Consider the following 15,778-nt stretch of genomic DNA (forward strand, 5'->3'; position numbering starts at 1 on the left):
TGAAAACAAGTTGGGGAGACACAAACAATTCATTGTAGAAGAGGATCGAGTCATCTTCGACACTGTGGTCTTCGTAATGGCCCCAAGGTCTGAACCAGTGTCTGAATCAGAGCTGCTTTAATGTCAGGAACTTAGGGAAGTTGTTTTCATTCTTCACAGTTTGCACTCCAAAGGCCTAAACCTTAGTGACGATGCAACAGCAACGTTTTCCTGCCAGTAAAACGTCATTGTGGCATTCTTAAATAGATTAAGCTGATTTTCCTGGAACCTGGTTTTATTTTGAAAGATGATACCGGAACTCGATTCTCCTCTTTATTTTTCCCGGTTGTTGCGAAATGTGTCACACCAATTAGTGCATCTTTTTGGCGTCTCAGGACAACGACTGACTTATGGAGAGAAAAGAAAAAAAACTAACGTCCTATTTTAAGACATAAACGTTTGAAAATGGGTAAACGGGATAAAGGAGATCGGGGTAAGTGGCTAACGTTACGTTCAAATCTACGTAGCTGGTCAGTGGAAGCTAACTGAGTCGCAGGCTGAGAGATGAGGATGTCTGAGACTGACAGCACTACGGTTTTGTTCTCAGAGTCTTTAAACATCTACAATAATCATATTAAGTTTAGGTTACGTTGGTTGTTGGCTAGAAGTAACCAACAAAGAGGGACAGGGTTTGTGTGTAACAGATGTTTCAGGAGGCTAAACACGCAACGCAATTTGGCAAAACAAGTCCCACAAACTGCACCAGCGTGTAGTCAATGGGTTTCAACAAGCTCCAAAACAAGTCACAAAAGATGCATGTGTGTTGGTTATTTTTCCTCCTCTGCATATGAGAATGTTGCCCCAATTCATTTGCTGCAGAGAAGAAACCAAAGAAGCGGTTTTACGAGGAGGAAGACGATGAAGAGGAGGCGACAGGCAACGACCCTCAGGAAGCCGTTCCTGCTGCTGCGGGAAAACAAGTGGATGAGTCCGGTACAAAGGTGGATGAGTACGGGGCCAAAGACTATCGCATGCAGATGCAGTTAAAGAACGACCACTCCTCACGCCCACTCTGGGTGGTAAGATACGCCTGGATTGTTCATGTCCTCAGTGAAAATTTACTAATGAATGACTTGTGGCCTGTTTGCATAAGAGTAAACATGTCTGGTTCCATTCTCATGCAGGCTCCAGATGGACACATCTTTTTGGAGGCCTACTCACCGGTGTATAAGTACGCCCAAGATTTTCTCGTGGCCATTGCAGAGCCGGTGTGCAGGCCTAACCATATCCATGAGTACAAGCTGACTGCGTATTCCCTATATGCAGCCGTCAGTGTGGGGCTGCAGACTTCTGATATTGTGGAGTACCTTCAGAAACTCAGCAAGACATCTGTACCTGATGGAATTGTGCAGTTCATTAAGGTCTGACTGGGACATTATTGGGTGTGTTTGGCTGTTATTTAAATTTTTTAAGTGTGTGGTTTCGATAACTTAAACAAACTGCATTTGATCCCTCTTTTTCTCTCAGCTCTGCACTATGAGCTATGGGAAGGTCAAACTGGTGCTCAAACACAATAGGTAAAGCAGTTTTTTAAAAAGTTTTTTTTAAAGACTATTCCTCTCTATTTTCGCTTCATTAGTCATCCCTTCAGCCCCCTTCTTATACCTGTCATCCACTCTCAGGTACTTTGTAGAGAGCGCCTTCCCTGATGTGATCCAGCGCCTTCTGCAGGACAACGTGATCCGTGAGTGTCGTCTCCGCACTGGAGACGGAGCAGAAACGGAGCTTATTACTGAAGTCATCCACAGCAAGTCAGCGGTATGCCAACAAACATCTTATTGTGGTTTTTTTTTGTTTGTTTTGAAATGGTTGCTCATATCTTAATTCAACTTTAAATCTCAGCTTTTACTAACAAAAGGTGTTATATTCTCAGCCGGAAGATGTCCATGAAATAAAATTACAATAGAAGGCCATCTGCTAAATTCAGCATCTGAAGTATAAAGTTTCTCAGAGCAGAGCTGCGTCTTCTGGTAGCTGTGATGTAGCATCGCACCATGGCTCACGCATATTCCTCTTTTTGGCAGATCTCCAAGTCCGTTCAGGAAAAGGGAGGTACTTCCACCTCGCAGCAGCCGAGCGATGGGCAAACTTCAACCCAGCAGGTCCCTGAGGACATATTCAGCTACTATGAGCAGATGGATAAAGAGGAAGAGGAGGAGGAGGAGACTCAGACTGTGTCCTGTGAAATTCGCCAGGTACGAATGAAAAAAATGAAAGTGAAGCTTGGTGTTTTGCCTCTGAAATAACTGTTTGTGTTTAATGTTTTGTTACGAATGATGCATCGCACTTAGAAGAGGAAACCTTTTCACCTCCCTCTTTGAGCTCCTCTCTGTTCTTGCCTTGTCTGGTGTAGGAGATGATTGAAGAGCTACAAAAGCGTTGTATTCAGCTGGAGTATCCCCTCTTAGCGGAGTATGACTTTCGCAATGACACAGTCAACCCAGACATCAACATCGACCTGAAGCCCACTGCCGTGTTACGGCCCTACCAGGAGAAGAGTCTGCGCAAAATGTTTGGAAATGGACGTGCGCGCTCGGGAGTCATCGTACTGCCCTGCGGTGAGATGGCTGGTTCAGAGCAGTTGAGGAGGACAAACTTGGAGTGATAAAACGGAGAGCCTTACATTTAAATGACTTGAAAGTACAACTTAAATATGAAATATTGATCCCGCTTCACCTAGCATGTTGGATAACTTGCTCAGTCTGATTGATAAAGGGATGTTGTCCTCACTAGATCCTTAATCAGAAATATTAATTTGAAGCCTTTTTGTCTGAATTATTCTTCTCCGTCTTTGATTTGCAGGAGCGGGCAAATCTCTGGTGGGCGTGACAGCAGCATGCACCGTGCGTAAACGCTGCCTGGTGTTGGGCAACTCCTCTGTGTCCGTGGAGCAGTGGAAGTCCCAGTTCAAGATGTGGTCCACTATCGATGACTCTCAGATCTGCCGCTTCACCTCCGATGCCAAAGACAAGCCCATTGGCTGCTCAATAGCCATTAGCACCTACTCCATGCTGGGCCACACCACCAAGCGATCCTGGGAGGCTGAAAGGGTCATGGAGTGGATGCGGAGCCAGGAATGGGGACTCATTATCCTGGATGAGGTGCACACCATCCCTGGTTAGTTTGTACCAGGCAGCTTCAGATAACTCAGTATTTAGTTTTTTCCTCATGATAGTTTGAATACAGTGGGATATGGAAACATTGGATAGGCACACACCTTGTTGAAATCTTTGCTTGATCATTGTCCTTTCTCTGTAGCAAAGATGTTTCGTCGTGTTCTGACCATTGTCCAGGCCCACTGCAAAATGGGCCTCACCGCCACGCTGGTCAGGGAAGATGACAAGATTGTGGACCTCAACTTCCTTATCGGGCCGAAGCTGTTTGAGGCTAACTGGATGGAACTGCAGAACAATGGTTATATTGCCAAAGTCCAGTGTGCAGAGGTAGGTCTTGTCACACAAAAAAATATGATAATTGAATGTGAACATTAGATTTTGTGACTAAAAAAAGCTTTGTGTGCCTTTTTTCTGTGTAAACGTTCTGACTTAATAGATATTCAGCCATTTTATAGTCTAATTTTTGTTAAATGATGTTTAGAAAATTGATCATTGTGTAATCTTGGCTGGTGCCTCGCATATAGTGACAGTTAAACGGAGATGAAGCCACAACTTAGTGCACTTTCTGTGAAAATATATATCTGAAAGCGCGTGACGTTGGGGTTATAAAGTTTGTAATGTCATATGATCCGGTGATATTTGGGGAAGGCTCATGGTTATACTCACAGTCAAGTCTTAACTATTGCATTTCTAATAGAGAGATGCCTCGATTTCTAAAATATAAAAACTTTATAGTTCCATTTTGAATAAAAAGCATGTAAATAATGAAATGTAGTCCATATAAGTACATGTGCTGTCTACTCTGGTATGTACTCCTGAATGATCTGATGTTTTATACATTGACACTGAACCTCTTCATAGGGGTTTATGATTTTTAGATTGTATTATTGTTGCAAGATTATTTGCTCAGCATCTTTTCATTTTCTGTCTTAAGCGCAGCTCTTTGGTCCATTAAAGCATCACTTGGTAACTTGAGTAAGATTAACATTGTTACTTTCAACATTGCCTTGAAAGTAAGACATGAGACAATCTGTGCGTAAATTGGCTCACGCAGTTTGACATTTTCCAACATTGTGAAAACAATCACTGATAATTCGGAGGAGGCTGCGCTTTCACGGAAGCCTCCTCTCCAGGACTGTTCAGACAGAGCTGAAGCACAACAGAGGGACGGACCGGTGCTTTGTATTTGTTCAAATTCACAAACTTCTTCCACGTTCTTCTGCATGTAAGGCTCTTGAACGAGACATGCAGATTTGCACTAATGCCAAATGTGAGTGTTGTTGAATGTGCGCTGCCCTCTGTTCAAAAGGAAATGATAAACAAAGAAAGCAGTTTCAATTGAGGTAAGTATGTTTACACCGTAGGGCTTAGCTATTTAATTTGCTGTCATATTTTAAGTTGTGATCATTGAAAATAAAGCAATCTGAGTAATGTACCCATTTCTGTGCTTCAGGTGTGGTGTCCAATGTCTCCGGAGTTTTACAGAGAATATGTGGCCATTAAGACAAAGAAGCGCATCCTGTTTTACACCATGAATCCCAATAAGTTCCGAGCTTGTCAGTTTCTCATTCGCTTCCACGAGCGGCGTAATGACAAGATCATTGTCTTTGCTGACAATGTGTTCGCCTTGAAGGAATACGCCATTCGCTTGAACAAGTGAGTGTTCAACAAAGGGTACTTTGAAGGTTTGAATGAATTGCCCGTTCAAGTAGGATTTCTTTGGGTTTTTAACGCCTCTCTTTCATTTCCCTCTCAAGGCCTTACATCTATGGTCCCACCTCTCAGGGAGAGCGAATGCAGATTCTACAGAACTTCAAACACAACCCCAAGATCAACACCATTTTCATCTCCAAGGTAACCATCTCCAAGGTCTATCTGTTGGGGATTCGCTGCATGTAATGTAGACTGCTCTCCCTCAGCTGTCATGCACCACTTATAGCCTGTAGGAGGCAGACAAGCCTTTTTGTACCGCTAACAGATGAAATGTAATTCTTTCTGCAAAGCTGAACAGTGCAGGACACTGTGTTAATGTGAACTCTAGCAAGGGAACAATAATCAGACTGAAACAATAATCCAGGAATGGTACTTGAAAGATATCTTGAAAGGCATTTACCCCAGTCTCAAACAAACCATATAAACCCAGGTAAATGAATATATACTGAACCAAACTATCGGAAACATGACTTGATGTTACTACTATGAGCTTACGTGGGCTTTTTATCACAGTTTGGATGTTTTAGTCTTTAGTCTGCCATCCTTTGACTCAACTGTGGTTGGAATGGATTAGAATAGTTTTTTAGATGGCTGTGGGAAAAGTTTCCTGAATGTTTTATCGAATCACTCTTTCAGTTCATCTACACTGCTCCATCAGTGAGGTGCCTTTTGTTCCTTTCTCCACTATTCAGTCCAGTTTTATTCATACAGCGCCAAGTCACAACAGATGTCATGTAGGGACACTTCAAAAGATACAATCTAATTCAATTAGAATCCTCTACATCCCTTAAATACTCTAAAGGGTTTAGGCCAGGGCTCAGGTAAGGGCATTTGAAAATGCTGCTTTACCCCTGGGCACAAATGTTCTTGCACAGATCTTTATAGTTATTTTTTTCCCCAGCTTTGCACCCATCGGTTAATACAAGGTCAAGTACATCAGAATTAGAGAGAAACAGCCCGAGGCCGATGTTCTCCAACCCGTTCTGTACCCTAACGGCAGTTTGCTTAAGGCTCTTTCTTTGCTTTGTTCTGAAACTTTTTCCCGTCAGATCTAAGTAGGCTAAATTTGGACTCATTTGAAAATGAGACACATCTACTAAATCTGACATCTTTTGGTACATGTTCATTTGCAAGTTTAATTAGGGGTGTCGTGTTCTTTGAGCTTATAGCTTTTCTTTATTAGTCTTCCTTTATACTTGCACTTTTTGATCTTATTTCAATTGGGCTGTGAACTGCCTTCCCTATTTTTTTTGTTCTGGATTTCGCTCCCAATTACTTACTGGCAGTATATCCACATATAGAGAATGGAGATGTTCTTTTTTGCTGATCTGATAATGTATATTGCAGCTTCCTCTTGCCAACTAACAACACTTTGTCTTTATTAATGATCAGCATACTCCACAAAGTTTGACATTCAGTCGACAACCTGAATATCTTAGGTTCAAAACATTTATTTTTATTGTACTGACCGTATCGGGGTTTAAAAGAAAATCCCACATTTCCTTTTAATTTAAAATAAGAAAAGAAAATGCATACTGGTAAACTTGTTTTTTAGTGGTAATATTGCATATCTGTGAATGTGTGAACAGGTTGGAGACACTTCCTTTGATTTGCCAGAGGCCAATGTTCTGATCCAGATCTCTTCCCATGGCGGGTCGCGCAGACAGGAGGCCCAGAGGCTCGGCAGAGTTTTGAGAGCCAAGAAAGGTTTGTGCGATTGCAAAAAAAAACCATCAGTTTGCTCATGTGTAACGCCCCAAAGTCTCTTGACCACCACCATCCCCGAACAAAAACAGTTGATCTCACTCTGTCATCTGCTCATTTAGGAATGGTGGCAGAGGAGTACAACGCATACTTCTATTCACTGGTGTCCCAGGACACCCAGGAGATGGCTTACTCCACCAAGAGGCAGAGGTTCCTCGTGGACCAGGGATACAGCTTTAAGGTTTGCTCAATGCTGCTGCGTCAAATCATCTCGATGCAGTCCCACATTGGTCATGTCTCCTAACAGAATTGCACCACTGATTTTACAGTCTGTGCATTTGACATTTCATTCATATGACTCAGATATCCACTTAGAAGTTTACTTTCTAAGTTTGAATTATTTAAAGTCAGGACACTGGATTTCATCTAGATTTGCACCTTAGCACACCAAGGATCCAGTTGACCTACTATAACTCAATATAATCTCTCATTCTATATTTCTTTCATTGGATTTTCTGAAATCTAAGCCCGTTTTAGGAATATACTTTCCACACCCTTACGACAAATGGAATCCTATAACAAAGCATCGACATTCATGTTTGTGCGCCATCGATACAGCTGAACAGATACTTATGCCATTGTCAGTGCCCTCCTCTTAAAGCTATGGTAGGTAATCCTAGAGAGCTAGCAAGAGAGCTCGCAAGATTCGAAAGTGGCCCCTCCTCTAAGCTCCACCCCCCCCCTCCCCATTCCGTCAGTGCTTCATCCAAAGCCGGTAGAACCGCGTGCGCGTGCGGAGGAGGGAGCCGACAGAGGGGGGCGTAGGCAGAAAGCGCAGAGGCATCTGATTGGTTTTTTGTAGGCGCCCAATTGGTCAGCTTTTTCTCAGTCCTGCAGCTGCCACAGAGGTCTGATTATTTTCGTCCCTTTTTCTAAATACATCTTGGTTAGATTTCTCTCAGGATAGACGGACCATTTCACCCAGTATTACAAAATGTGTTTCTGAACAGGATTACCAACCATAGCTTTAAGTCATTTTTAGCTGCAATTGGGGATAACGCTGTACAGGAGTATCGATAATTGATTGATTAATCATATTAGAATGGAAAATCAGTATCATGTTTTTAATAAAATGGTAATACTGTGATCTCAGCTGATGAAATCAAACGTCACTAAAGTGGATTGATTTTTTTTTTTTTCTTTTTTTTTTCTTTAATAACTTTTAAAGTTAAAGAAAAGCTTGTTGGAAATCTTCTTAGCACTGTTTTCACTTGCTATTTTGTTTGCTCAGACACTAGCATTCCATGTACATAACAGTGATAGCGGATGTTTTTTTTTTTTTTTTTTTTAGAAGATGTTTTGATTTTAAAATCCAAATCGGGTACACAGCATGTGAGGAGCTAGATCTGTTTTTTAATTTTTTTATTTATAAATTTTTTTTTCCTCAGATTATGATTTAACAGTCTGACAAAATCTAACAAAATATAATACCCCCCCAAAAAAATCCCAGACCATGTTTACAGCCCATTATATGTAAAACCAAGACAAGACACACGGCACCAGTCGGTTAACTTCTAACATGAGACGAGCTTATAATGTAATGACACAAACAGGAGTTTATAAGGTAAAAGTCAAAAACTTATTCCATATAAGCTAATAAGACTTCACAATTGGGATAGCTAGCATTAACCAAAAAGATGAATTGTCTGTCATTTTTTGTACTCTCGTCTAACTGGTCTCTTCCGCTTGTGAAGAATAATCCCAGCTGCTGATATAAAACCTGCCATTTCAAGAGTAATTTGCTGGTTTAGAGACTTTAGGTAAGCATGACCCCTCTTCCAAAACAAAGAGACGAAATGATTCTGACACTGGTGCATCAAGCCAAACTTGTGTTAGTTAAGTTATTTTCCTCCAGAAAGGCAAAACCACAGGGCAGGTCCCTATATCACTTACAAAAATACCGTCATTTTATGTAAACGGACAGGTGTAAAACTGTACAGATGTAGTATCTTATGATGTGTCGATTTTCCTCAAGCTTCTCTCGAGAACCAGCCCGTGCTGGAAATGAGCTCTGCCCAGCACTCCTGACCAATGTTAATATTTAAATTATTGACAACAACTCATACATGGCAGAAGCTGAGCGAGCTATTTTAGGCATCTAAAAATAACACCGTATCAGATTTTTTCTTTGACAGTACTTCCCCAAACTGCTTCTGATCTGTAAATGTCTCTAAAAGTCCCCCTTGTCCTTCAAATTAAGTTGTGTGCGGAGTTACTGATGGGATTTAACTAGATTGTTAGCAGTTGGTTCTGCTAAACTCCAAATACCTCTGAGCCACCAGAAGTGCCAAGAAAATACTAGTTTCCCCAATTTAAATGTTGTATTATTTCATGGTGAAGAATATGTCTATATGGCTATATATTCAAGAATTTGTGTAGTTGAATCCTTAGATTCTTCAAGTGACACGGAACTGGATTCATTCGTTTACCCCAAAATCACCTGTTGATGAGACCGTTAGTGACAATACCTCATCTGGACTAAAGGGAGCAGTGAGTTCTTGCTCATTTGCCACCCATTCTGTGGTAATTCTCATTTATCCAACACTTTGCAAAGTTGGCCAACTCACAGGCAATACTGTACAGCTTCACATTAGTTAGGGAACCCCTACAATTACTTTTTGTTGTATAAAGGCTTGTATAAAGTGTGATTTCTTCCCTTTCCACCAAAATAATTCTTCACCATTTGATGGTACTGTTTAAATAACTCATCAGGTATTGTAATTGGTAACATCATCAACGGATAGTTGAGTTGTCGAGCAATCGCTGTTTTTATGGTATTAATCTTTGCCCTCAAGGTTGGACTGTCCGAATGGCCATTTCTTTGCTTTATCTTTGTAAGGGTGGAAATAACATTTATCTGAATTATATTTGTAATGTCCGCACACAGTTTAGCACCCATATAGTTTATTCCAGATGAGATCCACTTAAACCAATCAACGTTGACCATCTGTGAGCGGCGGAGTCCAACACGCACTGTAAACAAGTTCGACTTAGTGCCAAGAATGCAGACACAGGTCTTGCTTTGGTTACACAGGGACCGGAAAGCTCGTAAAAGCGACTCTGCTACCCCATACTCCCTCAGCAGCCCCCCCCCCCCCCCCCCCCCCCCCCCCCCAAATAAACACAATTAGACTGGATGGTCAAACTCCCATAATCCCCTCAGTAACTCTGTAAAGGTAGAGATCTGGTCCACTGTTCCATGACCCGAGGTTCGACAGTCAGCCCTGTCAAACGCTTTCTCAGTATAAACTGAGATGGCAGCGGCATCATTACTATAACTAAAACATATGAGATGAAACTCGCATCTAAGGTTACGAGAGGAGGATCTTCCTTTAAATAAAGCCAATGTGATCAATACTAATTGGGGCCTGCAATAGCATTGCATAGGAGAGCACTGCATAGCATTGCATAGGAGAGCACTGCATAGCATTGCATAGGAGAGCACTGCATAGCATTGCTTCGTAATGCTATGCAGTGCCTCCATGCAAATGCATGGCAAGGCACCTATTACTATTCCGTTGGCAAAAGTCTATGGGATTTAACATTGAAAACGTCTCTCTTTATTTATTTATATATATATTTATTCTTCCGTCCACATTCCCAACAATATATATATCAAAACGACCGGCTCGATGAGTTTTCGCGGGCTATTACTTTTATTGAAGATTGGAGTTACCATGGCGACGTAATAAGCAAAAAACAGCCCCCCCAAAGCCCCCCTAGGAATAAACAGGGGGATGACCTGGAAAAATCATAAAAAACCCAAAATTTTGAGCAGTTACTGTGTCATCATGCATTAACCTAGAAATGCCATTCAAATGTCAGTTTGTAGTTACGTCCGTGCTGTGTTCAGAAGTGAAGACGCCATGTCGATACCTGCTACGGATTTCCCACAGCATGCCTCCAAGCGACCCAAAGTTTTGGCCAAAATCTGCAAAATTTGAATTTTTAGAGCACAACTGCCATTTCATTAGTGTGGGGGAAGAGCAGGAGTTCTGACCTCAGATTCATTTTCGAATCGCCCTCACGCCTACAAATATCGCTCCAATGCCATTATGTACTGTCATAATATAGGCACGCATGTTGGGATTCATAAAATGTTTTCATATTTCATCTAGGGCTGACCGTTTGCTCTCAGAGCCCCTCAGAGCAAAGTGATGTCGGGACTCAAAGACCTCAAATCCCCATTTTAATTCATCCAATTCTCAGGATCTCAGCAGCTCCTGCAGCCCTTCTTTCTCTCATCCGTGCTTTCACTGTGAATGTGCTACAGATCTGAAACGCGGGAATATTGAAGTGCAAAGGCGTCCCTCGCTCATTCTGCGAGAATTTTTCCCGTAGCTCTTACGGTTTCCGAATGGGAAGCATCTGTTCGTAGAGGTTTTTTGGCTCTGAGAAGCCTGAGTCTCATATAATTAATGTAGCAGCAGCTGGGGCAGCTTAAAGGGATAGTTCGCCTCTTTTGACATGAAGCTGTATGACATCCCATATTAGCAATATCATTTATGAACATTGACTTACCCCCCGCTGCGTCCTGTGAGCCGAATTCCAGCTGAGTTTTGGGGTCCACGAAGCTAGTCCGGCTAGTTGGCTGGGGGCACAAAAATAAAGCGTTTTGCTTCTCAAAAAAATATGCGTTCAAAAGAGTAATACATTTGCATCACAAAATCGTTGTCCAGGAAAAAGTCAGACCTCACTTCGCTTGGCGCTATTTTTGCCTCCCTTGATATCAATGCGTCTAATGTAAAACTGTGCAGACCGAGCACTCCCCTGCTTCCGAGCAGTAAACACCGTAACAGGTGCAGCTATCGCTAGGTGGCTAGGGAGTGCTCGGTCTGTTCTTCGGTCTGCACAGTTTTACATTGGACGCATTGATATCAAGGGAGGCAAAAATAGCGCCAAGCGAAGTGAGGTCTGACTTTTTCCTGGACAACGATTTTGTGATTCAAATGTATTACTCTTTTGAACGGATATTTTTTTGAGAAGCAAGACGCTTTATTTTTGTGCCCCCAGCCAACTAGCCGGACTAGCTTCGTGGACCCCAAAACTCAGCTGGAATTCGGCTCACAGGACGCAGCAGGGGGGTAAGTCAATGTTCATAAATGATATTGCTAATATGGGATGTCATACAGCTTCATGTCAAAAGAGGCGAACTATCCCTTTAACTGTCAGTTAAATGAGGGAGATTAATTACCATAGAAACAAGGCTATTAGTGGCCCAGCCAGTCCTTTGCCGATTTAAAGGGACAGTTCGCGTCTTTAAAGGGACATTTTGCCACTTTAAAGGGACAATTCGCCGCTTTAAGAAGAAGCATCCATGTCATCCTTTGATGCCGTTTAGGCTTGAATGCTTCTTCTTTAGGCCTTGCGAACCATTCCTGAGCAGCCGTGATTGGTTGAGCGATACGCACACTTTGGCAGGCCCCTTCTAAATTTCTTCAGAAATTTTCTAGTTAGATTTTAAAGTTTCTTTTTGAAGTATTTGACTCCCTTTTTTAAATTGATTTCTGAAACGGAGCCTTAATGTTCAGGTTTTGCTTTGGTACTCTGTAGTATTGATTTTTAAAACTTTGGATTTTCTCCTTTCAGTGTCTGTTATCTAGACACGTAGTTCAGACTAGAGCAAGCCTGATGTTATACATCCAAAAGGATTTGGTTTCATCATATCCTGTCTGGCTGGTGTGCTCTGAAGCTGTCCAACACCGAAATCTGAGCGTGATTCTGCCAACAGTCAGTGTGGGTTTTCTGTGGAGACAAAACAAGAGAAAAGAATGAGTCACTTAGAGTTAGTTTTCAGAGGCCAGGGCGGGGGCTAGTATTAAAAAACACTGGAAAAGGTATTCAAGTCATAAATGTACAAGAAAACCCTCAGATGCTCTCCAAAATGAAACTAATCATTATTACTTTTAAAATAATTCCATTTACAGGAAGAAGAAAAAAAAAAAACTTTTTTTCCACAGTTTTTGTTCAGAACAGCATACATGCAACTGTTTGCTGTGAAGTATTTCAATAGAGGATGACCTAATCAAATCTGAATGTCAGTACTGGATGAAGAAATAAGGAAATACTCATCATACTAATGTCACAAGCATCTGGACTTCGAAGAGACGATTCTTTTTTTTTTTTTTTTTTTTTTTTTTTTTTCTGGACTTTTGCAGAGGTTACATTTACAAACAAGACAGGGTAGATGCAGGTTGACATATTGCGCCTCCTCACTGAGGTGTTCAGCTGTGAAGACCAAAGTGATGTGATGCCTAGAAAAAATATGATATATATCATATATATATATTTTTGCATTTTAATTCTGAATCTTACCTCCACTTCAGCAGTTTTAAAGTTTTAACTTAAATAACACTTAATTTCTTTACTCTTTGGCTACCCCGACAGTGCACAGACGTAACACCGCTGTCATAAAAACAAATCGCTGTACAGCCCTACTCACGAATGTCGTACCATGTTGTAGAGGCAACACCGACACCATCCGAACCCCACAAAAGTGTCAAGAGACCGTAAAGCAAAACGGTGTGGTGCAAGGCTGGAGACCAAAGTCATGAACTGCGGTATCTCGGCCCCCAGGACCCCTAGGGCAGACTCAGGCCCAGACGTGTAGAACAAAAGTCAATGTGCTTCAGAACGAGTCAGAATCGCATAGTTTTAAGGTTCACAAACTCTGGTAGCTTTGCTTTAATGTTTGATGGCCTTAACACAGCATCAATTGTATCGGATGACAAAATGCCAGTCAAATTTTACACATGGAAAATAATATAATAAATGTATCCTACACGAAATGTTTTTGTTTCCTGCATTAATTCTGCCACAAACTCTCTTTCACAGGTCATCACCAAGTTGGCGGGTATGGAGGAAGAGGACTTGATGTTCTCCACCAGAGACGACCAACAGCAGCTGCTTCAGAAGGTGCTGGCTGCCTCAGACCTGGATGCTGAGGAGGAGGTGGTGGCAGGCGAACTGGGCACGCGACCACAGGTGATGACTTTCTCTAAATTCAGAAAAGGCATAAACGGCTACAAGAAGAAGTTTTTGTCAGCTGCTGGCAAATTTTCACATTCTGTATATTACAACCGCAGGTGCCTAAAAGTGGGAGGCTCTGTGTGGAATGCTCATGAAAATTGAAAGGCTTTACATTATTCTCGCATCTCTTTCTCTCTGCTCCTTCATCAGGTCTCAAGGCGAGCAGGCACCATGAGTTCCATGTCTGGTGCAGATGACACCATCTACATGGAATATCAGAGCCGGGGCAGCAAAGCCTCTGCAGCGGGCAAGAGTGTTCACCCACTGTTCAAGCGCTTCAGAAAGTAGCTCCACTGAACCCTGACACTTGAAAAACCTACTCTGTTGTAACAGGGCAATAGGACATAGTTGAGGGGGGGAAAGCAACTACTGAGTTGCGGGTTCATAGTCCATCTCTTTTGGTGAATAGAACAACTTTTGAAGATAACCAGCAAATATGTCTGAAGGCTTTGGAAAGCCAGAAATGTTTATACGGAGAATGAGACTGGACGGCTGCTCGAACACGACGAAGAGGCCGTGTTACCTTTTAATTAGCTAAAGATCAACTCAGCCTTTTGGCAGAGGGGAGGAAAAACATCTATTTAGAGTTAATTTGATTAAGAAAGTAATGGATGTATTTTGGTCACCAGATTAACTGTTTGTAAATTTGGCTTAAAATGCCCATTGGTTTGGTTCCTGAAGAAAAGAAAAGATTTTGTTTTTAATGTTATGTCATGGAATCTCCTTTAAAATGTTCCTTAATACATTTTGTAGAATAAGTTGCATTTGTTAAGTTCTTCTTGTTAACTTTTGAAGTATTGAAAAAATCTGGACAGTAAGAACATGGGTAACTGCACAGGGCCAGAATGAATGTCGGTTGCCCAAAAGGAGACAGTGAATACCTTCAGTGTTATGTAACAAAGGTGAAATATAACAGGGCAACAATTTCAATAAATAGGTTAAAAATAAAGACAACACAAAGACTCTTGTTGCTGTTGGGAAATAGTCAAGACTGACCACACCTCATTTAAACTTATGGCCTTTTGGCCTGAGGAAGAATGTGCAGCACTATGCACAACAATTCAACATCCTTTGAGAATGTAAGAAGGGAAAATGCTTGCATAAAAGCCAGGAATAGGGGGTGGGGGTCCACTTCCTCTCCGTGTTGATGGACAACAAGAAAATCGAGATCCTTGTGCAAGCCCCAAAAGTGGGGAGGGAGAAATAAGCACTGGGAACTCCACCCACTTTTTCGGGAAGCAATCAACTTTGAGCAGCGGCAACGGCCCAGGGTAGAGGCGTGTTCAAGGTAGTGACGTGGTTGAACTGCCACTCAACCCATGGATTGTACACGGAAGCGCTTCATTCAATATCAACATGGAGCAGCGTCAAGCTTTTGACACTGCTGTAGATGCTGTAATGAAAGTGTTCGACGAGAGATTCTCGTTAAAAATCGAGCAAAGAACAGCCCTTGAATCATTTCTTGACAGGAAAGACGTTTTCGCCTTGCTCCCTACTGGCTTTGGTAAGAGTTTAATCTACCAGCCCCGCTGGTAGCTAAATCATACGTCAGAGGAAAGAGTGGTGTGATTGGCTTAAGCTTAGGCACAGCCTTTTCTGGCCACAACCAGTAGCAACCCGAGGGAGGCGGGTTGACCAGGCCATTTCGAATCGTATTCGTTATGGTCTTGGTCAGACCAGAATCTCGAAGAGATTTGAAAGTCTATGTTAATCAGGCTAATAAGCACCTCTGCCCGGCCACCCTATGCAGCATGTTTCCCTGTGAATGGCCTCATCTGTGACCCGTGGGAGTAATCACCTAAATTAAAGCTGTAGTCGGCAGGTTTTCAAAATTGCGAGTCTAAAGTTGGAAAATTCGAACTGATACAACTTTCAGGTCCCTCCCCCAACCTCTAACAAGCTCCGAATCGCCCCCCAAACCCCTCCCCCTCTGTGGACGAGGTTGTGCACGTGAGTTCACACCAGTGTGAGCGCACACAAGCTGGGGCAGACTCACGCTCAGCTGCGTGTGCACAAGCTGTGATTGACAGGTAGGATTCCTCCACCCTAACTTGATTGGTTAAAAACAGCCGGGAGCGCTCGGTTTTTGCAAGCATGATTACAGGCTTCAGAGGGAG

The 15,778-nt window shown here is 42.2% G+C and overlaps 1 protein-coding gene across 1 annotated transcript; it reads left to right on the forward strand.

Moving 5' to 3' along the window:
* Positions 1-303: 303 nt before the first annotated feature.
* Positions 304-14,624, forward strand: ercc3 (excision repair cross-complementation group 3). Its single transcript, XM_075486739.1, has 15 exons — positions 304-472; positions 859-1,058; positions 1,164-1,400; positions 1,507-1,556; positions 1,662-1,797; positions 2,064-2,234; positions 2,393-2,597; positions 2,842-3,156; positions 3,298-3,482; positions 4,609-4,811; positions 4,913-5,009; positions 6,458-6,575; positions 6,695-6,813; positions 13,467-13,616; positions 13,812-14,624. The coding sequence occupies exons 1-15, from the start codon at positions 445-447 to the stop codon at positions 13,947-13,949; spliced, it is 2,352 nt and encodes a 783-aa protein (XP_075342854.1). The 5' UTR covers positions 304-444; the 3' UTR covers positions 13,950-14,624.
* Positions 14,625-15,778: the final 1,154 nt, after the last annotated feature.

Source organism: Odontesthes bonariensis, chromosome 1 (genome assembly GCF_027942865.1).
Source record: "Odontesthes bonariensis isolate fOdoBon6 chromosome 1, fOdoBon6.hap1, whole genome shotgun sequence".
NCBI classification, from domain to species: domain Eukaryota; kingdom Metazoa; phylum Chordata; class Actinopteri; order Atheriniformes; family Atherinopsidae; genus Odontesthes; species Odontesthes bonariensis.